The 27298-nt window shown below is 51.7% G+C and overlaps 1 protein-coding gene across 5 annotated transcripts in view; it reads right to left on the bottom strand.

The window, feature by feature from the left end:
* hivep1 (HIVEP zinc finger 1) overlaps positions 1-27298 on the bottom strand; it is a 281381-nt gene that overhangs the window by 229859 nt on the left and 24224 nt on the right. The window contains exon 1 of one of the 5 annotated variants that reach the window (XM_048559390.2): positions 7405-7535. The exons of the other annotated variants lie outside the window; for them this stretch is intronic. Coding sequence (XP_048415347.1) covers positions 7405-7435 — 31 coding nt within the window. The 5' untranslated portion in view covers positions 7436-7535. Of the gene's footprint in view, positions 1-7404; positions 7536-27298 lie in introns of those variants that run through there. 5 annotated transcript variants of the gene reach the window in all.

Raw genomic sequence — 27298 nt, 5'->3', positions numbered from 1 at the left:
GTAGGCAGTGGTAGGGATTGGTCAGTGAGGGGTAGGGGTGGATAGGTGGAAGAGAAGGTGGACAGGTTGTGTCAGGTCAAGGGGGTGGGGATGAGAGGGAGGGTTGGTGATGGGATGAGATTTTGAAACCAGTAAAGTCCACATTTAGGCCATTGGACTGTAGGCTCCCAAGGCAGATTATGAGGTGCTGTTCTTCTTCTAGTTTGCAGGTGGTGTCATTGTGACACTGGAGGAGGCCCATGGACATGTTGCCCAGGGAGTGGGAGTCAAAATGGTTTGCCACCGAAGGTGTTGTCGTTTGTCACGAAGAGAGCTCAGGTGCTCCACAAAGTGGTCTGAGTCTACGCTTGGTCTCACCAATGTAGGAGGAGGCCACATTGGGAGCTGCGGATGCAGTAGACCATACCGACAGATGGGCAGGTGAACCTCTGTGTGATGTGAAAGGTTTGTTTGGTGCCTTGAACGGGGTGGGGGGGACGAGGATGTTCTGCAGTTGCAGGGAACGGTTCCGGGGATGGTGGGGCTAGTGGGGGTTGTGCAGCAGACAAGGGAATTGCGGAAAATGCAGTCCCTACAAAAAGGCAGATACAGATGGAGAGGGAAATATATCTTTGGTTGTGGAGTCAGATTGTAGATGGCGGAAGCGGCAGAGAATGATACGTTGGATACAGAGGTTAGCGGGATGATATGTGAGGACAAGGGGGATTCTGTTAGAGATAATGGGAACTGCAGATGCTGGAGATTCCAAGATAATAAAATGTGAGGCTGGATGAACACAGCAGGCCAAGCAGCATCTCAGGAGCACAAAAGCTGACGTTTCGGGCCTGGGCCCTTCATCAGAGAGGGGGATGGGGGGAGGGAACTGGAATAAATAGGGAGAGAGGGGGAGGCGGACCGAAGATGGAGAGTAAAGAAAATTCTCCGCTCAGTTCGCAACAAACAACTGCACCTCCCAGTCGCAAACCATTTCCACTCCCCCTCCCATTCTCTTGATGACATGTCCATCATGGGCCTCCTGCACTGCCACAATGATGCCACCCGAAGGTTGCAGGAACAGCAACTCATATTCCGCCTGGGAACCCTGCAGCCATATGGTATCAATGTGGACTTCACCAGTTTCAAAATCTCCCCTTCCCCCACTGCATCCCTAAACCAGCCCAGTTCATCCCCTCCCCCCACTGCACCACACAACCAGCCCAGCCCTTCCCCCCCACCCACTGCATCCCAAAACCAGTCCAACCTGTCTCTGCCTCCCTAACCGGTTCTTCCTCTCACCCATCCCTTCCTCCCACCCCAAGCCGCACCCCCAGCTACCTACTAACCTCATCCCACCTCCTTGACCTGTCCGTCTTCCCTGGACTGACCTATCCCCTCCCTACCTCCCCACCTACACCCTCTCCACCTATCTTCTTTACTCTCCATCTTCGGTCCGCCTCCCCCTCTCTCCCTATTTATTCCAGTTCCCTCCCCCCATCCCCCTCTCTGATGAAGGGTCCAGGCCCGAAACGTCAGCTTTTGTGCTCCTGAGATGCTGCTTGGCCTGCTGTGTTCATCCAGCCTCACATTTTATTATTATAGGGGGATTCTGTTGTTGTTTTTGTTGGCCGGGGGGGGGGGGGGGGATGTGATAGCAGAGGTGCAGGAAACACAAGAGATATGGTTGAGAGAATTTTCAACCACCAAAGGGGACAATGATGCAGTCCTTGAAACAGAAGGACATCTGGGATATTCAGGATTGGAACGTCCCATCGTGGGAGCAGATGCAGTGGAGGAATTGGGAGTAGGGATTGCATTCTTGCAGGAAGGTGAGTGAGAGGGGGTGTAGTCCAGGTAGCTGTTGGAGTCGGTGGGTTTGAAATCAATGTCAGTTTCGCAACAGTCACCAGAAATGGATACAGAGAGGTCTAGAAAGGAGAGTGAGGATTCAGAAATTGTCCAGATGAACTTGAAGTTGGGGTGAAAAGTCTTAGTAAAGTTGATGAACTGTTCAAGCTCCTCGTAGAAGCATGAGGCAGCACCGATACAATCTTTGATGTTGTGTAGGAAGGGGTGAGGGATAGTGCCAGTGTAGCAGTGGAAGAGGGACTGTTCCTTAAGTGGGGGGAGAAAACAGAATCAGAGTCAAGGTAAGCAGAGATAGGTTCAGGGTGGCAGGAACAGGCAGAGACAATGGGTCAGGTTTATGGATTTTGGGAAAGATTTAGAAACAGAGAGCTCGGGGTTGGGGAGCAATAAAGGTTGGAGGCCGTGGACGGGAGGTCACCTGAGATGATGAGGTTGTGAATGGTTTGACAGCTGATGTTTTGGTGGTCAGGTGGGGTCATGATTGAGGGGTCGGTAAGAGGTGGTGTCAGGAAGTTGGCGCCTGGCCTCAGCTATGTAAAGGTCAGTGCGCTACACTACTATTGCACGTCCCTTATCTGCAGGTTTGAGAGTGAGGTTAGGGTTGGAGCACAGGGACCGGAGGGCTGCACGTCCTGTGGGGGAAAGAGGTTGGTGGGAGAGAGGAGGCGCGGAGAGGTTGAGGCAATCGATGTTGCAACAGCAGCTGGAGAAGAAGAGGTCAAGGCAGGGTAGGAGGCTTGGGGTGATGTTCAGGAGGAGGGGGTGGGTTGGAGGCGGGAGAAGGGGTCGATAGAAGGTGGGTTAGACTCACGGTTAAAGAAATAGGTACGGAGGCGGAAGGAAAATAATAAAGGTGTTCGACGTCCAAGCGTGAACGGAATTCATCGATATGTGGGTGCAGGGGAATGAAGGTGAGTCCTTTACTGAGGACTGACCATTCATCCTTATTGAGGGGCAGGTCTCAGGAGATGAAGACGTAGCAAAGCTGGTGACTGGGTGTAAAGCTAGGCCTGGGGCCCGAGTTCGTAACATCAGTGGCATTGGCAATGGTTGGGGTGACATCAGCTGAAGTTACTATCTCAGAGATGAGGAGGAATTTTTTTTTCCTTCTGAGGGTATGCAGTCTATGGAATTCTTTACTGCAGTGAGCTGTTGAAACTGGGTCATTAACCCAGGGTTGTGATAGACAGGTTTTTACTTCATAAGGGTATCAAGGGTTATGGAAATAAGGCAAGATCAGTTGTGGACAGAAATTTACAAAGAGTAGGATCAAAGGAATTACATACCTCAAGTAGATATGTGCAGCTGCTGATATTGGGCTAAAGGAAGATTTGTCAAATTCAGCAATTCTCATTAAATTCCACGTGGCTGAACTGAACCCAGTCAAATGGTACAATGATGAAACAATGTGCAGTCAGCACCTTTGACACCTTAGTTGATACATTAACAGTTCTCTCTCATAAAGGGACTGCCCTTTAGAGGTTTAAACCTGTCATCACCACCCCCCTCCAAGAAAAAACAAGTTAGCTTTCCATTCTTTTCACAGCACAAAATTGTTCTTATCCCAAGACATTATCCATTCCTCATTACTTGTACATTACCAGGCTTCTCCCATTGTGTTGGGCATGACCAAGCCTTAAATGTATTCTCAAATAACATTCAACCTAGGTACACACCGAGCAAACCACGAAGGCTTGTTTAAATTTGGGACATGTTGTTTCTACTATATGGTTACTGTATTAAAGAAACTCTTTTACAGTTTTCTCAAATTCACACTATCCTTATTGTGAAAGCAGAAAACCAAAACAGAGAACACAAGCATTGCACCTTTGAAAATGCCACAGCCTCCATGGCAAAAGTGGGAATTTTTAATTCTTTTTTTAAAAAACTCAATAGGTCCAATCAACTGGATGAAACCAATGACTGTTGAAATATCAGTCGAGAATAGGAATTCATGCTTAGGCTAGATCACACTCTGACAGCTGCTCGGAACTTACAACCCACAATGAGTTCAGAACCGGTTTATAGATCACAAGTAAATAATAACCTCAGCAGCTCACTAACCTCATTCTCTGATGAGCTCACTGAAAGCAATACTTCCTGTGCATCAAAGAACTCAGAGTCTGCTCAAGAAACCCTGCTTTCATTTGGGAGTTGGTGGACCAGAGCATTGGTGACTTGAGCAAGATCTTATTGCTTCACTGAACCTGGACAGCTAAGCAATCCCACAATTCACACAGAAGATCCAAGCTCAGCAATCCTGACACACCCGTTGAGAATGTTGGCAGACAATTAAAAAAAAACTCACTGGAGGAGGTGGTTCCACAAATATCCTCAGCCTCAAATGATAGAGGAGTCTAGCATATCAGTGAAGCATTTGTAACTATCTTCAGTCAGATGTTCTGAATGAATCATCCATGTTTGCCTTCTCTTAGATCCACAACATCACAAATGCCATGCTTCAGCTAATAAAATGTGAGGGTGGATGAACACAGCAGGCCCAGCAGCATTTCAGGAGCACAAAAGCTGACGTTTCGGGCCTAGACCCTTCATCAGAGAAGGGGATGGGGTGAGGGTTCTGGAATAAATAGGGAGAGAGGGGGAGGCGGACCGAAGATGGAGAGAAAAGAAGATAGGTGGGGAGGAGAGTATAGGTGGGGAGGTAGGGAGGGGATAGGTCAGTCCAGGGAAGATGGGCAGGTCAAGAAGGTGGGATGAGGTTAGTAGGTAGGAGATGGAGGTGCGGCTTGGGGTGGGAGGAAGGGATGGGTGAGAGGAAGAACAGGTTAGGGAGGCAGAGACAGGTTGGACTGGTTTTGGGATGCAGTGGGTGGGGGGGAAGAGCTGGGCTGGTTGTGTGGTGCACTGGGGGGAGGGGATGAACTGGGCTGGTTTTGGGATGCAGTGGGGGAAGGGGAGATTTTGAAGCTGGTGAAGTCCACATTGATACCATTGGGGAGCAGGGTTCCCAAGCGGAATATCAGTTGCTGTTCGTGCAACCTTCGGGTGGCATCATTGTGGCACTGCAGGAGGCCCATGATGGACATGTCATCTAAAGAATAGGAGGGGGAGTGGAAATGGTTTGCGACTGGGAGGTGCAGTTGTTTATTGCGAACCGAGCGGAGGTGTTCTGCAAAGCGGTCCCCAAGCCTCCGCTTGGTTTCCCCAGTGTAGAGGTAGCCACACCGGGTACAGTGGATGCAGTATACCACATTGGCAGATGTGCAGGTGAACCTCTGCTTAATGTGGAAAGTCATCTTGGGGCCTGGGATGGGGGTGAGGGAGGAGGTGTGGGGGCAAGTGTAGCATTTCCTGCGGTTGCAGGGGAAGGTGCCGGGTGTGTTGGGGTTGGAGGGCAGTGTGGAGCAAACAAGGGAGTCACGGAGAGAGTGGTCTCTCCGGAAAGCAGACAGGGTTGGGGATGGAAAAATGTCTTGGGTGGTGGGGTCGGATTGTAGATGGCGGAAGTGTCGGAGGATGTTGCGTTGTATCCGGAGGTTGGTGGGGTGGTGTGTGAGAACGAGGGGCGTTGTGGGCGGGGGCGGGGTGTGAGGGATGTGTTGCGGGAAATGCAGGAGACGCGGTCAAGGGCGTTCTCGACCACTGTGGGGAGGAAAGTTGCGGTCCTTGAAGACTCCATACTTCAGCTAATTGGGTTCATGGCATGCAATCTCAATAAACAGCCCAAGACAGTGGATACCGTGAAGATTATGCGTCCTGACAACTTTCCAACATAAGTGCTGAAGCCTTTTGCTCCAAAATCAGTTGTAGCCCTAGAGAAGCTGTTATAATACAGTAATAAGACTGACATCCACCTAGAAATTTAGAAAATTACCCAGGTATGTTCTGTGCACAAGAAGCAAGCCAAGTCCCATCTCGTGACTAGCAAAGCGAAAGTCGGCAGTGCTATCAAGTTACATTTGGAAAGGGATAACCTGCTCAGTGACTCTCAGTTTGGATTCCGCAGGTCACTCAGCTCCTGACCTCAACATTGACCAAAAAAAGTGTTGAACTCCAGAGGCAAGGTGAAAGCAATTTCCTTTTATACCATCCTCATATGCAGAGAGTTCCAAATCATTATTATTATGTTTAAAAAGTTCTCCCACTCAATCCCCCCCAGGCATCACTGGCTCAAAACCGCAATCTGTGACCATCCTTTTACAATTATCTCATGGAAAGGATATTTCTAGTATGATTATGCATATATTAATAACATGATGTACAAGATGAAGTAACACATGAGCAGTCAAATGCTGTACAGAGACAGGGAGAGGGGGTAGACATCACAAAAAAATGAGGGGGAAAAGAGAAACACTCACAGAAGAAAGATAAACAGTGACGCAGACAGAGGGATACAGAGGCAGACAGAGAGAGAGACAGAGAGGGAGCGCAGGCTAGATGAGGAGGGGAGATGGTGGCATGCAGGGTCAAAGGTAATTCAGGTCATGCAAGGAATTGAGGGACAAAGGTGGGGAGGTGGAAAAGAGGGGCAAGCAGTGATGGGGTGAGGAAAGGAATTGGGTATGAGGGCAATGAGATAGTGTGCAGGCATCACTGAAGGGATAGGTGCTCTGCATGAATTACAAGATGGACAAAAGGATCCCACTAACCCTTCCATGAGGGGACCACATATTCCAGAGACCGCGTTTAAGAATACACAGTATGGAAGTGAGGCATGTGAAAGGGGATCACGGATGAGAGTACAGGGGCAGGAAGACAGTCATGCAGAGGAGCCAAGAGAATGCAGGGAGGTGGGTGATGGGGCTAAGGGAAAGAATACGAGGGTCTGGAACAGTGTGGGAGGGCAAAGGGGAGACTATGATGAGGAAGACGAAAGATAAGCCTTGCATGGTGTCGTAGGGAAGTGGATTTATTAAAGGAAGAAGGCAAAGGATGTCAATGAATGCAGCTAAAGCGGTAGTAAATAAATAAAGACAAAATGGGTGAGAGAGACACTGAACAGAGAGACACAACAAGACTGAAATATTTCAATCACAGAAAGATGATCAAATATTTTCTCAGTTACTGTAAGAACACTACTGGAAATCAACTGGTGGTGTAATTCTGTAACAGCATGCACTTCCTGTGTCACACTTTGTTGGTGACATTCTCCAGAGGGAGACAACTTGCTCAGAAAATTACGCATCTACTTTTTGTTTCAACAAGTCTGAATTAATTTCTAATATTAGGATATCTTGTCTCTTAAACTGTTCCTGTCATCCTGCACAAGACAAAAGCAGTTTATTCTTACTCAGCAATCACAATTATCCAATAATAAAATGCAACAGAATATTAAGAGTTTAATGACAGGCAAGGAAACAGCGCTATTACCTGGGTAACAATTGTGTCAAGTAAAAACTGAAGATAGAGGAAGCTCACATTTCATCTTAGAAAAAAAAGGTTGAAAATTTTTCAAAGGATGCTTTCACATAACCACTGTTAGAAGCCAGTGTCACAGTAAAAGAAAACATCAAGTAATCTCCATTAGACTTTCCAAATTTCATTTCTCTATTTTGAAGATGACAGGGTACACAGAAATAAACAAAACTGAGTACTTACAACAATGCATGGAGCTTAATTGAGACCACATTTGTACAGGATGTCTTCACCCCAAAACTAGAAGCAAAATTACTTTTAAGTGCTGAAGTCAATGAAGGTTTGCCAGTAATCACTAGTAAGTACACAAGAATTCAACAGACCAGTACTCTTCCTACTACACCCAGTTTCACAGCAAGAACAGCTGTCACTAAAGATGCAGATCTCACATTGGCTGCCACAAGCAACATTACGCAATGTACTCTGGAAAGTACCTAAACGTAATCCTGTGACTAGTTCTGAAACCAGGGAGACCACTTCCCGCTTATGCGAGAGGACTTAGCCAACTGTGTTGCTTAGAAGGGTGCAGCCCGAGACAACAAGCCCAATCCACATCACTTCTTCCGCCAAAACAAAGTTCAAACCAGAACACAATCACTACACTGCGGAATGTTTAAACTAAGATTAAATGTAAACTTTAAAAGCTTGTGTTATAAAATATAAAATAAACTTGCAGTTTCTGCATTAAAAAGCTCCTGTACAGAGCTGTCAGAGGACTTTTTTTTAAGAAAGAAGTACTGGAAGGCAAGAGCTCAGACTAATTAATGAATGAATGATATAAACAAAATACAAAAGACAAAAGACCCATTTCAACCCAGAACAACTATGATTATAAGGCTACTGGTCTGCACCATACCAAATGAATCACGCCTAGGTTTCAATGCAGCATTACCTCTGGCCTCAATATTTCTATGTCAGTAAGGAAAGAAGTGCAAAAGTTCCCACTGCTAATCATGACAATTAGTGCTTTCACTTAACATTCAAGTTCTGAGATTAAATGAGGATGACGTTCAGACTCATTTGTGATCATACATAAAGCCACACAATCTGTCAGCTATCATTATGCAAGTTCACATATGGGCGGCACGGTGGCTCAGTGGTTAGCACTGCAACCTCATAGCGCCAGGGACCCAGGTTCAATTCCAGCCTGGGGTAACTGTCTGTGTGGAGTTTGCACATTCTCCCTGTGTCTGTGTGGGTTTCCTCCGGGTGCTCCAGTTTCCTCCCACAGTCCAAAGATATGCAGGCTAGGTGGATTGGCCATGCTAAATTGCCCGTAGTGTTCAGGGGTGTGTGGGTTATAGGGGGATGGGTCTGGGTGAGATGCTTCAAGGGGCAGTGTGGACTTGTTGGGCCGAAGGGCCTGTTTCCACACTGTAGGGAATCTAATCTAACACTGACTGGAAGTAGCAGTTTGCAGTTAGCATCTGTTCAACAATAGCACAGAGAGGAAGAGAAACAGGGAAGAACACATCAACATCAGCTATTTCAGCATCACAATCAATCCCGAAAAAACTAAAAGTGGTGTATCTAGTAAGTACTTCCAGTGAGAATATCACACTTACTGTAACAGTTTTCCCCATCAGACTTTGTTGATAACATGGTAGTCATAAAACAGCCTACTCTCTGGCTTATCAGCAATGCTACAATCTGGTGAAGTTAAATTTTCTTGGTGTTTCTGAATTAAATTGTGATTAAGTTGCAAGTGTTTTGGACAAAGAGTTAGTAGACAACTTTTGCCTTGGTAAATTGAAAATAGATTCAACTTCTTCATGAGTTTGAAAACAATTTACATCACATAATATATTTGCATTTAAAACTCTGCAGCTTTTGTTCACAGGTTGGTAAACAAGAACACCATCATCTCCAAGTCAGACACTATCTGATTGAGTAATATATCACTATCCTTTCGCGGTCAAAGGATTAAAACCATGGAATTTGCTACTAAGGGCATTGTGGGAAAACTTTGCCATGTGATTGCAGAGGTATAAGAATGCAGTTAAGCACCAAAAAGTAAAACTGAAGATGCACAAAAATGCTGTATACTACCAATTCTCATATCCTCAGGCTGACTTTTATTGAAGTTAGAAGCATCGAATTAGTTTCCTGATACTTAACATAGTACTACCATAGCCAAAGTCAAATAAAGTTGGTGCATCTACAGTACAGAATAAGTTCACTGAAGCAGCAGAGTATGTGAACAGCAGACAAAAAATTGAGACATGCAAAAACAAAAGATGAAATTTTCATTTTAAAAATATATTTTTAAAATATACAATGTAAGTGCCACTTACACTATAGAACTTCATTAAACTTCTTTGTACAAATATATAACTCACTAACTTATTTGGATTTGTTCTTTCCCTCAAAGCCTTCCTTCTTTCCTCGTATGTGCTCATGGTGATAAAACGCTTTTTTCCCTTTCCTTATTTCCTAAAATAGTTATCGCTGAAGCAACCAATGAACAACCATATAAAATAACCAAAGAGATTATAGCATCACCCATGGTAACCAGCATGCAGACAGGAAAGAGAAACTTGACACTGAAAGGTGACCATAGCTGTTTTTCGAAAAAGTACTGTATTTGCATGAGTTAACCTTGCGATCTGTTGTCGTTACAGTTGCCAAAAAGTGATCTTTGGTTTTGAATAGAGAGCATAAATCGTCTGAATCCTGCACTACTGTGTTCCTTCAAGACAAGTGTAGCAACTATGAATGCTGTTATACAAAAAGGGCAATCTCCAACCCGGAATTACCTGTTGCCTGCCATTTGAACACACTATTCTGTTCTCTGGCCAACATCTGTGACTCTGGCTTGCTGCAGCGTTCCAGTGAAGCTCAATGAAAGCTGGAAGAACAACATGCCATTTTCTACTTGGGGGTCCTGCAGCTCTCCAGACTCAACATCAAGTTCAATAATTTTAGGGCCTAAACTCTCCCGTGTCCTAGCCCCCTATCCCACTCACCAGGCTTTGTTATCATAGTTCGTAATGGCAGGTGGCCCAATGTTAGTGACTAACAGTCTCCATTAACAAGTTTTCCACCCTCCTAGCCAGATCGTCATCAACTCCTTTGTCTATCCAACTGCTCTTCTTTCTCTTCGGGCTCTATCCTACCGTTTACTCCCTACCCCATCCCCCTCCCTATTTTCTGCATATAAACTGACGTTTTGCCAGCTACTTTCAGTTCTGAGGAAGGGTCACCAGGCCAGAAACATTTACTCTGATTTTTCTTCACAGATGCTGCCAGACTTGCTGAGCTTTTCCAGCAACTTTATTTTAGGGCAATCTCAGTACATCTTTCAACCTTGTAAATTATGACAGAATACCTCATTTTGAAATGTACATTATTGAACTGCCCAAGATGATGCTACAGAGTTAAAAGAGCAGGCAGAGTTATGGAATGTAATAACCACATTAAAATTTATACTTACAATCATGGAATTGGTCAGAGGTTTCAGCGTGATGAATAATTACAGGCTTTACAAAAAATTCTATAATGTATGAATGAATTGATGAAAAGGCAATAAAGATGGTTGTTAGCAGAACATGAGGTATCATCTTTACTAAAGGTTTAATAATCACAAATAAATTATCTAGGATTACGAGAGACTGAAAAGTCGAGATACAACACCTGGTTGGAGAGACCGAGGAATGCCAAGAGGATCATGGGTCACAAATCTAAAAAGTAGTTTCAGGCAAAAACAAAATGGCACAGATAGAGCTTAAATGTTGGTCAGAATAAGATAGAATGCTTTACTAAAGAAATGTTTGAAGAAGTCAAAATCTGCTTTGATCAAAAGGGTACCAAAGATATGGGAAGAATAGGAACCATCAAAAATTTTAAAGGGACATCTTTATAATTATCTACACCTGCAGCACAGAAGAAAGTAATTTGGCTCAGCGCATCTGTATTAGCTGAAAAACAAGTGCCCACTTTACTGTCAGTCACCTTAAATACGTGCATAAAGTGCAAAACTTGTACATAATTGTTAAATGCAACGCAAGCTATCACTGACATACCTTCAGAAAATCTGAGTTCTAGACCCAACTATTGTTTTGGTGAAAAATATTCTCTATCTGCTTCTGTTTCTGCCAATCATTGTAAATCTTACTGCCAACTGTCTTAAAGTCTATGCCCCCTGGTTACTGACCTCTTTTCCAAGGGAAATAGGTCCTTCCTATCCAAACTAACATGGCCAGTCAATGTTCTAGACTTTCAACTCAATCTTCTCTCAGCCTCCTCCAAAGCAAGCAATCACACTAGTACAATCTTTCTTCACAGCTAAAGATCTCCATTCCTGGCAACATCTTTGTAAATGTTCTCTATATATTCATTGCAGTATGATCATATCTTTTGCGTACTTGCTGTGACCAGGGCTATTACAATAGTCTAGACCGGTCTAAACAGATTTCTTTTAATATTCATTTCTAGCATAAACTCTCTATGATTATATTCAATGCTTCAGCCATAAAGGCCTCTTTGAATGCCTTTATTTACCTGACCAGCTACCTGCTGGAATCTAGCGTCATGAACACTCCCCAAACTGAATCTCATTGCCAAGTTAAACGATAGCTTCCTGCAGTTTATAACTTGCTTCCTAAATATCAACCACACTGCAATTTTTCCATCATATGAAACTCCTAAACACCCCTTATACTCAAATTTAGCTCACTGACATAGGAAATAGGAGAAGTAGATCATTCAGCCAACAGGCCTGCTCCGCCATTCAAATAAATTATGGCAGATTTTCATTAACATTGCTATCATGCAGTATCTGCTCAGCAATAACATGCTTACTGATGCCCAGTTGGATCCCCCCATGGCCAACTGGTTCGTGATCTCATTTCAGACAAATTAGCTGAATTCTGTTCTTGACATCAAGGTCATATTTGACCAAGTGTGGCAAATCTGGCGTCAATGGGAACGAGGGGGAAAATTCTCTGCTGCCTGGAGTTATTCTTGGCAGCATGTTAGATGGTCGTTCTTGTAGGAAGTCAGTCATCCCAGCTCCAGGGCACGTCTGCAGGTTGCTCAAGGTAGTATCCTAGGTATAACCATCAATCGGCTGCTTCCTCAATGACCTCAACTCCCTCATAAAGGTCAGAAATAGGGATGCTTGACAATGATTGCATAATGCTCATCACCACTCTTCAGGCAACATACTTCTCTAATAAGAGACAATTTAACTATCATCCTTTGACACTGAAGAGTGATAGATTCAAATCACTGCATTCAACTTTCCTGGGGGGTATCATTTACCAAAAACTGAACTACAATAGCAGAGAGACATTGTCTACAAAAGTAGGTCTCTGGTTAGGAATCCTGTAGCAATTTCCCATTACAATGTATAAAGTCAGGAGTGTGATGTAATACTCCCCAGGATTCTACACCAGAGCTTCCAGTTTCGCCAAATCACCCATGGCTGTGCACGTATGCATAGTGGCACAGTAAAATGAAAAACACCATTGGGATAAAACTTTATTCCATATTTTCCACCACTAGGAAGGCATCCATGTGGCTAGTGAAACATTAAAAAGCACAGCCTTAATTGCAATGCTGGTTTGAAAAAAGTGAAGGTGGGGGGTAAGTAGAGAAGGAAGGGACTAAATCAAGATCAAGTTTGAGGGAGAACACTCCTGTTCTTATCTGTCAGGCTCCCTGATTGAGGCTGTTAATCTGGTCCGATCAGGCAAGTCATTCTACAAGGCCACCAGGTTGACCTCATCGCAATCACTACACAAGCTAGGTGGATTAGCATGGTGGGGTGGGATGCTACTCAGAGCACTGGTGCAGACTTGATGGGGCAAACATCCTCTACCTGCACCAATGGGATTCTGTGAATTCTATTAACATTTCCACTGCTTTAGTCCCCTTTCAGCCCCAACTGAACCTAGTTTGATCACATTCTCAGGCTCTGCAGTTGAGATCCTGACCACTCACTACATAATAAAAGCTCTTCCATTTGTAATGTTTGGTACTTTTGCCATTCAACTTTAAATCAATGTCGTCTGGTTCCTAATCCTTCTGCTACTGGGAACAATTTGCCCGATATACTTTGTCCAGATCCCTTGCTCTGCTCTAAATAGAGCAGCCATAGTTTCACCACTCCAGCTGCTGAGCTGGGGTTCTTCACCTCTGGAAACATTTACAAAATGTTACCTTAACGTTAGATTCCAAAATTGGGCACACATCACATTTCAGATAAAACTAGCATTTTATGCAAAGTTCATCATAATTTATTTTACTTTATAGTAAAAGTAATTTTGTAGAGCTTTATATGTATTTATAGAGCTCATATGCAGAGCTTTATAAACCATTTTCTCAACTCCAGTGACACCTCAATTTGTGCACACATATACCCAGATTCCTCTGCTTTGCATCCAGTTTACAGGAGTCTGCTTATTTTCTTTAACAATGGATATAATAGTTCACACTTCTCTACATTAAATTTCACTACAAGATGCCCACCTATTTAATCAGGCTCTCTCTCTATGCTTCTCATAGTTCACAATATTATCATTACGTCATATGTAAACTTTAAAATTTTACATCAATACCTTTTCTTAATTATTTTTCCCCATGAGATATGAGTCACATTGACAAGATCAGAATTTGTTGTAAATACATGGAAAAAGATTATCACAATCCTTCAGAAATTTCTGTTCTTTCAACAAATTCATATTTCTCATAGGAAGAGTTTATGTAAAAAGTACCGTTGTGCACTTGAGACACACTTGGCTTTTCAAGACTAAATTTTTAGTCAACATAAGAGGTCGACTATTAAACAAGCAGCATTTTGAAGAGGGTGAAATCCATCTTCTCCATTCATCGCACTGTCAGACTTGCAGGTCAGAAACTGATCCTGTCAATCCCAGAGATAACGGCAACTGCAGATGCTGGAGAATCCGCAATAACAAAGTATGGAGCTGGAAGAACACAGCAGGCCAAGCAGCATCTTAGGAGCACAAAAGCTGACATTTCGGGCCTAGACCCTTCATCAGAAAACGGGGAGGGGGAGAGGGTTCTGAAATAAATAGGGAGAGAGGGGGAGGTGGATCAAAGATGGATAGAGGAGAAAATAGGTTGTGCTCTTAAGGTGGTGCTTGGCCTGCTGTGTTCACCCAGCTCCACACTTTATTATTCTGTCAATCCCAACCTGAAAGTACTACAAAGGACGCCATAAATATTATTACTAAATTGTTTATGATAACTGACAAGGCCCCATGCCCTCATGAACACATTTCAATGTAAACGAATTTGCCTAAAAACACACCGTAGATCAAAAACTACACATATTTAAATACCAAATAAAAACTCAAAGCAGTAAATGAAAAATATCTGCATCAATATGTTCACACCTTTCAAACTACATTTCCTCTAGGCTTCCCACTGGGAGGTTCTGTGCGCACTGACTGGCATGTTGACACATAGCTTCTGCTTCTGGAAACTGCTGTGGCACACAGGCCACACACGTCCACACACAAACAGGAAAAATTAGACGGAATACTATTTACAAGGTCAGTTACATAAGACATTGAAAACTATTAGGAGTTACTTCTGCAAAAACTCAACTCTTTTTCTGCTTAGTGTCTTCAGACAGGTTTTTGTGTCAAATGCAATCAGAGGTGTTTTCAACTTTTTGTGATCAGGTGTGCAAACCCAGAGCCTCTGGCTTTTGCCATTTCAGCTAGGGAAACTGGCACGCAGGCGGCCAGACGTTCATCTTACTTTTCAATTGACACACTTTCTTACAGGTTGAGCCATACATGCAGGCTTTGCATATCCTTTCACAGAAAGATCTCAATATTAAATGATGGCTTGCCAAGTGCTTTATGATTATATGTTCGAAGTGGACTAACTATACTGATTGGCTGGTATGCTAATACGACAAGCTTAAATTGACTGACCCAGACACGCTAGTGCAGAATTTCGGCCTATCACAGGCATCAATCCAAAATTTGCTATTCTGCTAGTAGGAATGGTTCACAATGTGACACAGCCAGAGTTTTGTGACAAATAGTTTGATTAATCACAATTTCATTGTATTCAACAGTGGCACATGTATTAAAAAATTAATTTAAAAAACCTTCATCTTCAGAATCAAGGAACACACTCCTATCTCTGCCCTGAATGACATCCTATCATCCCCATTGGCAATCATGTCATCCTCTTTCCACAAATAAACATCTTCCACATTTCTTGAATGATTTAATGACAAGCTCTGTTCTGATTTCATCCCAAATCTCTACATTCTATTCACACAGGACTGCTAACCACATGGTTTATGTGTTGCCATCTATCATCCAGATGTTTTTTTTTCAAATCATGCTACCTTTGAACAGCTTATTTACAGAGACATCCATTAACTGAACATGTACAGCTGGGAATCACTGAAATATTATTGTTTTGCGACCTAACTTCATTAACATCATTGATGAAGTGTGTTCTAGAAATTATTACATCCTTATGTAATCTTTCTCCAGATGAGAAACTTCAACTTTCCTCAGATATATTTTCACATCATATTTATCCATGCATCCTTTATCATGAACATGATCAAATACTCCTTTGGGAATTTCTGATTTCGGAGAATTTTTCTCTCGAATATCACATTGGTTTAAGCTTCAGCTTGTCAGACTAATAACACCACAGCCATGTTTCTATTCTTCTCATGGCCAGTTGTCTTCATGAACATTGTTTTCTCTCCAAGTTTGTTTATCATTTGACTGATTGATATATTGAAATGCACGGAAGTGTTATCCACATTCACAACAATATGTTTGATTATAAGCCATAAAAATATGACAAGTGTGTCATCTAATTCTTTGGGATACTGCAAAATCTTCATCTGCTGTTACGATGCAAAATTATTTCTTTCCATAAACCTGTTACACCATCAAAAAAAAGACTGAAATCTGCAAACCTGATTTTGGATACATCAATAAAAAGACAGTCCACTGACAGTAATTCTCATCGATGTATTTTGCAAATTTATGTTCTAATGACAGCCACTTTAAATATTTATTCTTAGACACATGCCCAAGGTTTAACATTCTTCCCTAATATCTTGCATTTTCCAGCTGCCTCTCAATTATCTGTTTGCTTTTCAAACTCAACATTGTTTGAAATGGACGTTGCATCTATGGTCCTTCTCGATCTCACGCTGTCATCTTAGACAGAGTGGGCTGTGCAGGAACACAGTGAGCACCACTGAGCTGGTAGCCTTGACATCACATGCTAACAGATGCAAACACAGGGCTGAAGAGCCATCTTCAATGGTATAATATTCTACGATTCTATCATATAGATATGTATCAGGATAAGTCTGACATTAGCAATGAGACAGAAAGCTAAGAACAAAGTGTAATGATTTTTAGCTAAAGAATCCAAAGTTCACCTATACATGAGGTTCACGAAATATGAATGACTTTTTGGCAACAGGTCAGATGTCAACTTACATACTGGAGTAGTACTGGAGTTTTTGTGCTCCTGAGACGCTGCTTGGCCTGCTGTGTTCATCCAGCTTCACACTTTGTTATACTGGAGTAGTACCGATGTTTTATAAAAGACATTGCACTTAATTGATATACAGGTAACAAATCAGATAGTTCCTAAACTATCAAGGTAATACAGTACCAACATGCAATTAAAATCATTTTAATCCAAACATTGCAAATGTACGTATGCCACGTTATTTTGAAGTTAATGAAATGTGACAGTAAATATGGGAACCTAATAAAATAACTGAAATGTCCATACATGTCTATAAAATATAACACCAGCCAATCCTTAACTTCAGACATTAGAGTGTGGAATTTATGTAGGATTTTCAAGTTGAGAACTTTTACCTCAATGCATGTTTCTAAACAAAATTTTTGCTTTTCTTACTGGTTTGTTGCCATATCCTGTAGTGAAATATATAATCAGGTCAAAGTTTAAACCTTGAAGCTTTCATTAAGCTAAGTACTAATGTATGCGTAGAAGTCAAGTTCAACCCCTTCCTTATCCCCTCATAAGCATAGATAAACTACCAAGAAAGTTATTACTGTGGCAAATCAATAGTAACCTAGATACTAAAAAAAATTACTCACAATTTTTAATACAGTAAGCTTTTTTTAAAAGTAAGTTTTTTGATACAAAAACCCAAAATTAATTCAGAAAATTAGCTAGTATCTTTCAAATTGAAATCCTGAGCTTCAAACTATTTGAAACATTTCAAAATTCCAAACATTTCAAGTGTACCTTAGTGTTTTAGATCAAGCTTTGTTGTTACCTTGCTTTTAAAACCTTCTGCACAGGTTGGAGTATAGATAAAGTACTGAGGAAAAAAAACGCAGAATTTTATAGAAATTTACATGATGTAGTCTGAGATGTTATTTATGGCAGAATCCAACAAGAAGTCTGATAAGGTCAACGTCAGTAGTAATTTGATGCATCTTTTATGCATTTGCCTAGCGGCAAAGTGAGTTGCTCGCTAGGCAACAGAGTTGCCGATTAATGGAGATTATAGCTTGTTAAACACCTTATTAATGGCACAACTCACTTATTAATATTCAGCTGCCATCTTTCTAAACACAGCTAACAAGCTAGGTGTCATGAATTCTTGACATGAAGAAAAATAGAGGGAGTATTGTTTCAAAGAGCGAGGTTCAAGTCCGTGCGCAGCATCAGCTTCAAAAATGTTGGGAGTGCCAGCACACGCTTAAGGGAGCACTGCACAGATGCCAGAACAGGCTCCTGGTGACCTCAGCTTGTCATTGGCTGTAAAGAGCCACCATTTTGGTCACCATTGAACAGCAACTCAGGACATGATTTATAGGCACTAATCATGCAGACACACACACACCCCATTCATAGACCAAAGCATCTGACATTTGCCAATCCCTCAGGATTCTCATAACACCTTTCTGATCTACTAGCAGAACACTTTTGAAGCACAGGCCTGATATGCAGAGCACAGCAGTAACCAGAATTGAAAGGTCAGGTGAAGAACATTTTGCACAGTCAAGTATCAGCGTTCCCTCTAATTTTCTTACTGGTCGCATGGATCGTCAAGATCTGTGCATGGCAGAAATTTGGGAACTGCACATTAATGTTGCAATTGACGTATCAATTAACATGCATGAAACATTGGAGTGACTGCACGTGCACACTTAGAGGGTACATTGACAGGCATTCAACTCACAGATGAAACCAGACTGCATTTCAGAGGAGTGGCTCTCCAAGTGCTCACTCATCTATTGCCTACCTGCATGCACGCAACTTCCATGTTTTGTCATATCATGTTACACCTGTTGGCATATTGTCACATCAACAGGTGCAAATAGGTTCAGAATCAAGAAATTATTAGCCTAAAAACTTAAACAGTTTAGACTCCTGTCAGAGTGATAATATGGTAACTCAAACCATAGTTGGAAATACAGTGGGTGGGAAATATAGTTCTCTCAAAGATTTGGAGCGGACAGCACAGAAATATTGTTCAAAATCATCCGTGTGTTCTGCACAACAGCATGAAAAATGTTAAAATTGTTAAATGTTAAATGAGAAAGAGAGAGCGAGAGACAGGGCGCGGAAGCGAGAGAGAGCGCGGACGAGAGCGAGAGAGCGCGCGCGCGAGAGAGAGAGAGAGAGAGAGAGAGCGCGCGAGCGAGAGAGCGAGAGAGAGCGCCAGAGAGAGAGAGCGCGAGAGAGAGAGCGCGAGAGAGAGAGCGCGAGAGAGAGAGCGCGAGAGAGAGAGCGCGAGACAGCGCGAGAGAGAGCGCGAGAGAGAGCGAGAGAGAGAGCGAGAGAGAGAGCGAGAGAGAGAGCGCGAGAGAGAGCGCGAGAGAGAGCGCGAGAGAGAGCGCGAGAGAGAGAGCGCACGCGAGAGAGAGAGAGAGAGAGAGAGAGCGCGAGAGCGAGACAGCGCGCGCGCGCGAGAGAGAGAGAGAGCGCGCGCGCGGGCGAGAGAGAGAGAGAGAGGCGCGCGCGCTCTCTCTCTCTCTCTAGCGCGCGGAGAGAGAGAGCGCGCGCGAGAGAGAGAGAGAGAGCCAGAGAGAGCGCGCACGCGAGAGAGAGCGCGCGCACGCGCGAGAGAGAGAGCGCGCGCACGCGCGAGAGAGAGAGCGCGCGCACGCGAGAGAGAGAGAGCGCGCGCACGCGAGAGAGAGAGAGAGCGCGCGCGAGAGAGAGAGAGAGCCCGCGCGCGAGAGAGAGCGAGAGCGCGCGCGCGAGAGAGAGAGAGCGCGCGCGCGCGAGAGAGAGAGAGCGCGCGCTCGCTGTCTCGCTCTTGCTCTCTCTCTCTCTCTCGCGCGCGCTCTCTCTCTCTCTCGCGTGCGCGCGCTCTCTCTCTCGCGCGTGCGCGCGCTCTCTCTCTCGCGCGTGCGCGCGCTCTCTCTCTCGCGCGAGAGAGAGAGCGAGAGCGCGCGCGCGAGAGAGAGAGCGAGAGCGCGCGCGCGAGAGAGAGAGCGAGAGCGCGCGCGCGAGAGAGAGAGCGAGAGCGCGCGCGCGAGAGAGAGAGCGAGAGAGCGCGCGCTCGCTGTCTCGCTCTTGCTCGCTCTCTCTCTCGCGCGCGCGCTCTCGCTCTCTCTCTCGCGCGCGCGCTCTCGCTCTCTCTCTCGCGCGCGCGCTCTCGCTCTCTCTCTCGCGCGCGCGCTCTCGCTCTCTCTCTCGCGCGCGCGCTCTCGCTCTCTCTCTCGCGCGCGCGCTCTCGCTCTCTCTCTCGCGCGCGCGCTCTCGCTCTCTCTCTCGCGCGCGCGCTCTCGCTCTCTCTCTCGCGCGCGCGCTCCCGCTCTCTCTCTCGCGCGCGCGCTCCCGCTCTCTCTCTCGCGCGCGCGCTCTCGCTCTCTCTCTCGCGCGCGCGCTCTCGCTCTCTCTCTCGCGCGCGCGCTCTCGCTCTCTCTCTCGCGCGCGCGCTCTCGCTCTCTCTCTCGCGCGCGCGCTCTCGCTCTCTCTCTCGCGCGCGCGCTCTCGCTCTCTCTCTCGCGCGCGCGCTCTCTCTGTCTCTCGCGCGAGAGAGAGAGCGCGCGAGAACGAGAGAGCGAGAGAGAGCGCCAGAGAGAGAGAGCGCGAGAGAGAGAGCGCGAGAGAGAGAGCGCGAGAGAGAGAGCGCGAGAGAGAGAGCGCGAGAGAGAGAGCGCGAGAGAGAGAGCGCGAGAGAGAGAGCGCGAGACAGCGCGCGAGAGCGAGACAGCGCGCGAGAGCGAGACAGCGCGCGAGAGCGAGACAGCGCGCGAGAGCGAGACAGCGCGCGAGAGCGAGACAGCGCGCGAGAGCGAGACAGCGCGCGAGAGCGCGCGAGAGCGAGCGACAGAGAGAGCGAGAGAGAGCGAGAGAGAGCGAGAGAGAGCGAGAGAGCGCGCGAGAGCGCGAGAGAGAGCGCGAGAGCGCGAGAGAGAGTGCGCGCGCGAGAGAGAGCGCGCGCGAGAGAGAGAGAGCAAGAGCGAGACAGCGAGCGCGCGCGAGAGAGAAAGAGAGCACGGGCGAGAGAGAGAGCGCGCGCGGAGAGAGAGAGCGCGCGTGCGAGAGAGAGAGAGAGCGCGCGCGAGAAAGCGAGAGCGCGCGCGAGAGAGCGAGAGAGAGCGAGAGAGAGCGAGAGAGAGCGAGAGAGAGCGAGAGAGAGAGAGAGAGCGCGCGCGAGAGAGAGCGCGCACGCGAGAGAGAGAGCGCGCGCACGCGAGAGAGAGCGCGCGAGAGAGAGAGAGTGCGCGCGAGAGAGAGAGAGTGCGCGCGCAGAGAGACAGAGAGCGCGCGCGAGAGAGAGAGCGCGGGCGAGAGAGCGAGAGAGAGCGCGGGCGAGAGAGCGAGAGAGAGTGCGCGCGCGAGAGAGCGAGAGAGAACGCGCGCGCGAGAGAGCGAGAGAGAAAGCGCGCGCGAGAGAGCGAGAGAGAAAGCGCGCGCGAGAGAGCGAGAGAGAACGCGCGCGCGAGAGAGCGAGAGAGAACGCGCGCGCGAGAGAGCGAGAGAGAACGCGCGCGCGAGAGAGCGAGAGAGAACGCGCGCGCGAGAGAGCGAGAGAGTGAGAGAGAGCGCGCGCGCGCGAGAGAGCGAGAGAGAGCGCGCGCGCCAGAGAGCGAGAGAGAGCGCGCGCGCCAGAGAGCGAGAGAGAGCGCGCGCGCGAGAGAGCGAGAGAGAGCGCGCGCGCGAGAGAACGAGAGAGAGCGCGCGCGCGCGCGAGCGAGAGAGAGCGAGCGCCGCGCGCGAGCGAGAGAGAGCGAGCGCCGCGCGCGAGAGAGAGAGAGAGCGCGCGCGAGAGAGAGAGAGAGAGAGAGAGGCGCGCGCTCTCTCTCTCTAGCGCGCGGAGAGAGAGAGAGCGCGCGCGAGAGAGAGAGAGCGCGCGCACGCGCGAGAGAGAGAGCACGCGCACGCGCGAGAGAGAGAAAGAGAGCGCGCGCGAGAGAGAGAGAAAGAGAGCGCGCGCGAGAGAGAGAGCGCGCGCGCGAGAGAGAGAGAGAGCGCGCGCGAGAGAGAGGCGCGCGCTCTCTCTCTCTCTCGCGCGCGCGCGCTCTCGCTCTCTCTCTCGCGCGCGCGCTCTCGCTCTCTCTCTCGCGCGCGCGCTCTCGCTCTCTCTCTCGCGCGCGTGCTCTCGCTCTCTCTCTCGCGCGCGCGCTCTCTCTGTCTCTCGCACGAGAGAGAGAGAGCGAGAGAGCGAGAGAGAGCGCCAGAGAGAGAGAGCGCGAGAGAGAGAGCGCGAGAGAGAGAGCGCGAGAGAGAGAGCGCGAGAGAGAGAGCGCGAGAGAGAGAGCGCGAGAGAGAGAGCGCGAGAGAGAGAGCGCGAGAGAGAGAGAGCGAGAGAGAGAGAGCGAGAGAGCGCGCGAGAGAGAGCGACAGAGAGCGACAGAGAGCGACAGAGAGCGACAGAGAGCGACAGAGAGCGACAGAGAGAGCGAGAGAGAGCGCGCGCGAGAGAGAGAGAGAGAGCAAGAGCGAGACAGCGAGCGCGCGAGAGAGAGAAAGGGAGCACGGGCGAGAGAGAGAGCGCGCGCGAGAGAGAGAGAGAGCGAGCGCGCGCGCGAGAGAGAGAGAGAGGGGGGCGCTCGCTCTCTCTCTAGCGCGCGGAGAGAGAGAGCGCGCGTGCGAGAGAGAGAGAGAGAGCGCGCACGCGAGAGAGAGAGAGCGCGCGCGAGAGAGAGAGCGCGCGCGCGCGAGAGAGAGAGCGCGCGCGCGCGAGAGAGAGAGCGCGCGCGAGAGAGAGAGCGCGCGCGAGAGAGAGAGCGCGCGCGAGAGAGAGAGCGCGCGCGAGAGAGAGAGCGCGCGCGAGAGAGAGAGCGCGCGCGAGAGAGAGAGAGCGCGCGAGAGAGCGAGAGAGAGAGAGAGAGCGCGCGCGAGAGAGAAAGAGAGAGCGCGCGTGCGAGAGAGAGAGAGAGAGAGAGAGAGAGGCGTGCGCTCTCTCTCTCTCGCGCGCGGAGAGAGAGAGCGCGCGCGAGAGAGAGAGAGCCCGCGCGAGAGAGAGAGAGAGAGAGAGAGAGAGGCACGTGAGAGAGAGAGAGCGCGCGCGAGAGAGAGGCGCGCGCTCTCTCTCTCACGCGCGCGAGCGCTCTCGCGCGCTCTCTCTCGCTCTCTCGCGCGCGCGGTCTCTCTCGCTCTCTCGCGCGCGCGCTCTCTCTCTCGCCCGCGCTCTCTCTGTCTCTCGCGCGCGCGGGCGAGAGAGAGAGCGCGCGCGAGAGAGCGAGAGAGAGCGCGCGCGCGAGAGAGCGAGAGAGAGCGCGCGCGCGCGAGAGAGCGAGAGAGAGCGCGCGCGCGAGAGAGCGAGAGAGAGCGCGCGCGCGAGAGAGCGAGAGAGAGCGCGCGCGTGAGAGAGCGAGAGAGAGCGCGCGCGCGAGAGAGCGAGAGAGAGCGCGCGCGCGAGAGCGAGAGAGCGCGCGCGAGAGAGAGAGAGAGAGAGAGCGCGCGCGAGAGAGCGAGAGAGTGCGCGCGCGCGAGAGAGCGAGAGAGAGCGCGCGCGCGAGAGCGAGAGAGCGCGCGCGAGAGAGAGAGAGAGCGCGAGAGAGCGAGAGAGAGCGCGCGCGCGAGAGAGCGAGAGAGAGCGCGCGCGCGAGAGAGCGAGAGAGAGCGCGCGCGCGAGAGAGCGAGAGAGAGCGCGCGCGCGAGAGAGCGAGAGAGAGCGCGCGCGCGAGAGAGCGAGAGAGAGCGCGCGCGCGAGAGCGAGAGAGCGCGCGCGAGAGAGAGAGAGAGAGAGCGCGCGCGAGAGAGAGAGCGCGCGCGCGCGAGAGAGAGAGCGCGCGAGAGAGAGAGAGAGAGAGCGCGCACGCGCGAGAGAGAGAGCGCGCGCGCGAGAGAGAGAGCGCGCGCGAGAGAGAGAGCGCGCGCGAGAGAGAGAGCGCGCGCGAGAGAGAGAGAGCGCGCGCGAGAGAGAGAGAGAGGCGCGCGCTCTCTCTATCTCTCGCGCGCGGAGAGAGAGAGCGCGGGAGAGAGCGAGAGAGAGAGCGAGAGAGAGCGAGAGAGAGCGAGAGAGAGCGAGAGAGAGCGAGAGAGAGCGCGCGCGAGAGAGAGAGAGAGAGCACGCGCGAGAGAGCGAGAGAGACAGCGCGCGCGAGAGAGAGAGAGAGAGAGCGCGCACGAGAGCGAGAGAGAGCGCGCGAGAGAGCGAGAGAGAGCGCGCGAGAGAGCGAGAGAGAGCGCGCGCGAGAGAGCGCGCGCGAGAGAGCGCGCGCGAGAGAGCGCGCGCGAGAGAGCGCGCGCGAGAGAGCGCGCGAGAGAGAGCGCGCGAGAGAGAGCGCGCGAGAGAGAGCGCGCGAGAGAGAGCGCGCGCGAGAGAGAGAGAGAGAGCGCGCACGCGAGAGAGAGAGCGCGCGCACGCGAGAGAGAGAGAGAGCGCGCGAGAGAGAAAGAGAGAGCGCGCGAGAGAGAAAGAGAGAGCGCGCGTGCGAGAGAGAGAGAGGCGCGCGCTCTCTCTCTCTCGCGCGCGGAGAGAGAGCCCGCGCGCGAGAGAGAGCCCGCGCGCGAGAGAGAGACAGAGAGGCGCGAGGGAGAGAGAGAGAGCGCGCACGAGAGAGAGAGAGCGCGCGAGAACGAGAGAGCGAGAGAGAGCGCCAGAGAGAGAGAGCGCGAGAGAGAGAGCGCGAGAGAGAGAGCGCGAGAGAGAGAGCGCGAGAGAGAGAGCGCGAGAGAGAGAGCGCGAGAGAGAGCGCGAGAGAGAGAGCGCGAGAGAGAGAGCGCGAGAGAGAGAGCGCGAGAGAGCGCGAGAGAGAGAGCGCGAGAGAGAGCGAGAGAGAGCGAGAGAGAGCGACAGAGAGAGCGACAGAGAGAGCGAGAGAGAACGCGCGCGCGAGAGAGAGAGAGAGCAAGAGCGAGACAGCGAGCGCGCGAGAGAGAGAAAGGGAGCACGGGCGAGAGAGAGAGCGCGCGCGAGAGAGAGAGAGAGAGCAAGCGCGCGCGCGAGAGAGAGGGGGGGCGCTCGCTCTCTCTCTCTCTAGCGCGCGGAGAGAGAGAGCGCGCGTGCGAGAGAGAGAGAGCGCGCGCGAGAAAGGGAGAGCACGCGCGAGAGAGAGAGAGAGGGGCGCGCGCGAGAAAGCGAGAGCGCGCGCGAGAGCGAGAGAGAGAGAGAACGCGCGAGAGCGAGAGAGAGAGAGAACGCGCGCGCGAGAGCGAGAGAGAGAGCGAGAGAGAGAGAGAGCGCGAGCGCGCGAGAGAGCGCGAGAGAGCGCGAGAGAGCGCGAGAGAGCGCGAGAGAGCGCGAGAGAGCGCGAGAGAGCGCGAGAGAACGCGAGAGAACGCGCGCGAGAGAGAGAGCGAGAGAGAGAGCGAGAGCGCGCGCGCGCGAGGGCGAGAGAGAGAGAACGCGCGCGCGCGAGGGCGAGAGAGAGAGAGAGCGCGCGCGCGAGGGCGAGAGAGAGAGAGAGCGCTGCGCTGCCGCGAGGGCGAGAGAGAGAGAGAGCCGCGCGAGGCGCGCAGAGCGAGAGCGGGGGGGCGAGAGCGCGCGCGCCAGAGCGAGAGCGAGGGGGCGAGAGCGCGCGCGCCAGAGCGAGAGCGAGGGGGCGAGAGCGCGCGCGCCAGAGCGAGAGCGAGGGGGCGAGAGCGCGCGCGCCAGAGCGAGAGCGAGGGGGCGAGAGCGCGCGCGCCAGAGCGGCGCCAGAGCGAGAGCGAGGGGGCGAGAGCGCGCGCGCCAGAGCGAGAGCGAGGGGGCGAGAGCGCGCGCGCCAGAGCGAGAGCGAGGGGGCGAGAGCGCGCGCGCCAGAGCGAGAGCGAGGGGGCGAGAGCGCGCGCGCCAGAGCGAGAGCGAGGGGGCGAGAGCGCGCGCGCCAGAGCGTGAGCGAGGGGGCGAGAGCGCGCGCGCCAGAGCGAGAGCGAGGGGGCGAGAGCGCGCGCGGCCAGAGCGAGAGCGAGGGGGCGAGAGCGCGCGCGCCAGAGCGAGGGGGCGAGGAGCGCGCGCCAGAGCGAGAGCGAGGGGGCGAGAGCGCGCGCGCCAGAGCGAGAGCGAGGGGGGCGAGAGCGCGCGCGCCAGAGCGAGAGCGAGGGGGCGAGAGCGCGCGCGCCAGAGCGAGAGCGAGGGGGGCGAGAGCGCGCGCGCCAGAGCGAGAGCGAGGGGGCGAGAGCGCGCGCGCCAGAGCGAGGGGGCGAGAGCCCGCGCGCCAGAGCGAGGGGGCGAGAGCCCGCGCGCCAGAGCGAGGGGGCGAGAGCGCGCGCGCCAGAGCGAGGGGGCGAGAGCGCGCGCGCCAGAGCGAGGGGGCGAGAGCGCGCGCGCCAGAGCGAGGGGGCGAGAGCGCGCGCGCCAGAGCGAGGGGGCGAGAGCGCGCGCGCCAGAGCGAGGGGGCGAGAGCGCGCGCGCCAGAGCGAGAGCGAGGGGGCGAGAGCGCGCGCGCCAGAGCGTGAGCGAGGGGGCGAGAGCGCGCGCGCCAGAGCGTGAGCGAGGGGGGCGAGAGCGCGCGCGCCAGAGCGTGAGCGAGGGGGCGAGAGCGCGCGCGCCAGAGCGAGAGCGAGGGGGCGAGAGCGCGCGCGCCAGAGCGAGAGCGAGGGGGCGAGAGCGCGCGCGCCAGAGCGAGAGCGAGGGGGGCGAGAGCGCGCGCGCCAGAGCGAGAGCGAGGGGGGCGAGAGGCGCGCGCGCCAGAGCGAGAGCGAGGGGGCGAGAGCGCGCGCGCCAGAGCGAGGGGGGCGAGAGCGCGCGCGCGCCAGAGCGAGGGCGAGGGGGCGAGAGCGCGCGCGCCAGAGCGAGAGCGAGGGGGCGAGAGCGCGCGCGCCAGAGCGAGGGGGGCGAGAGCGCGCGCGCGCCAGAGCGAGGGCGAGGGGGGCGAGAGCGCGCGCGCCAGAGCGAGAGCGAGGGGGCGAGACGAGCGCGCGCGCCAGAGCGAGGGGGCGAGAGCGCGCGCGCGCCAGAGCGAGAGCGAGGGGGCGAGAGCGCGCGCGCCAGAGCGAGAGCGAGGGGGCGAGAGCGCGCGCGCCAGAGCGAGGGGGGCGAGAGCGCGCGCGCCAGAGCGAGGGCGAGGGGGCGAGAGCGCGCGCGCCAGAGCGAGAGCGAGGGGCGAGAGCGCGCGCGCCAGAGCGAGAGCGAGGGGGCGAGAGCGCGCGCGCCAGAGCGAGGGGGGCGAGAGCGCGCGCGCGCCAGAGCGAGGGCGAGGGGGCGAGAGCGCGCGCGCCAGAGCGAGAGCGAGGGGGCGAGAGCGCGCGCGCCAGAGCGAGGGGGCGAGAGCGCGCGCGCCAGAGCGAGAGCGAGGGGGGCGAGAGCGCGCGCGCCAGAGCGAGGGGGCGAGAGCGCGCGCGCCAGAGCGAGAGCGAGGGGGCGAGAGCGCGCGCGCCAGAGCAAGAGCGAGCGGGCGAGAGCGCGCGCGCCAGAGCAAGAGCGAGGGGGGCGAGAGCGCGCGCGCCAGAGCGAGAGCGAGGGGGGCGAGAGCGCGCGCGCCAGAGCGAGGGGGGCGAGAGCGCGCGCGCCAGAGCGAGGGCGAGGGGGCGAGAGCGCGCGCGCCAGAGCGAGAGCGAGGGGGCGAGAGCGCGCGCGCCAGAGCGAGAGCGAGGGGGCGAGAGCGCGCGCCAGAGCGAGAGCGAGGGGGCGAGAGCGCGCGCGCGCCAGAGCGAGGGCGAGGGGGCGAGAGCGCGCGCGCCAGAGCGAGAGCGAGGGGGCGAGAGCGCGCGCGCCAGAGCGAGGGGGGCGAGAGCGCGCGCG

The sequence above is a fragment of the Stegostoma tigrinum genome, chromosome 2 (genome assembly GCF_030684315.1).
Source record: "Stegostoma tigrinum isolate sSteTig4 chromosome 2, sSteTig4.hap1, whole genome shotgun sequence".
Classification (NCBI taxonomy): Eukaryota; Metazoa; Chordata; class Chondrichthyes; order Orectolobiformes; family Stegostomatidae; genus Stegostoma; species Stegostoma tigrinum.
This window is presented reverse-complemented; position numbering and strand designations above follow the sequence as displayed.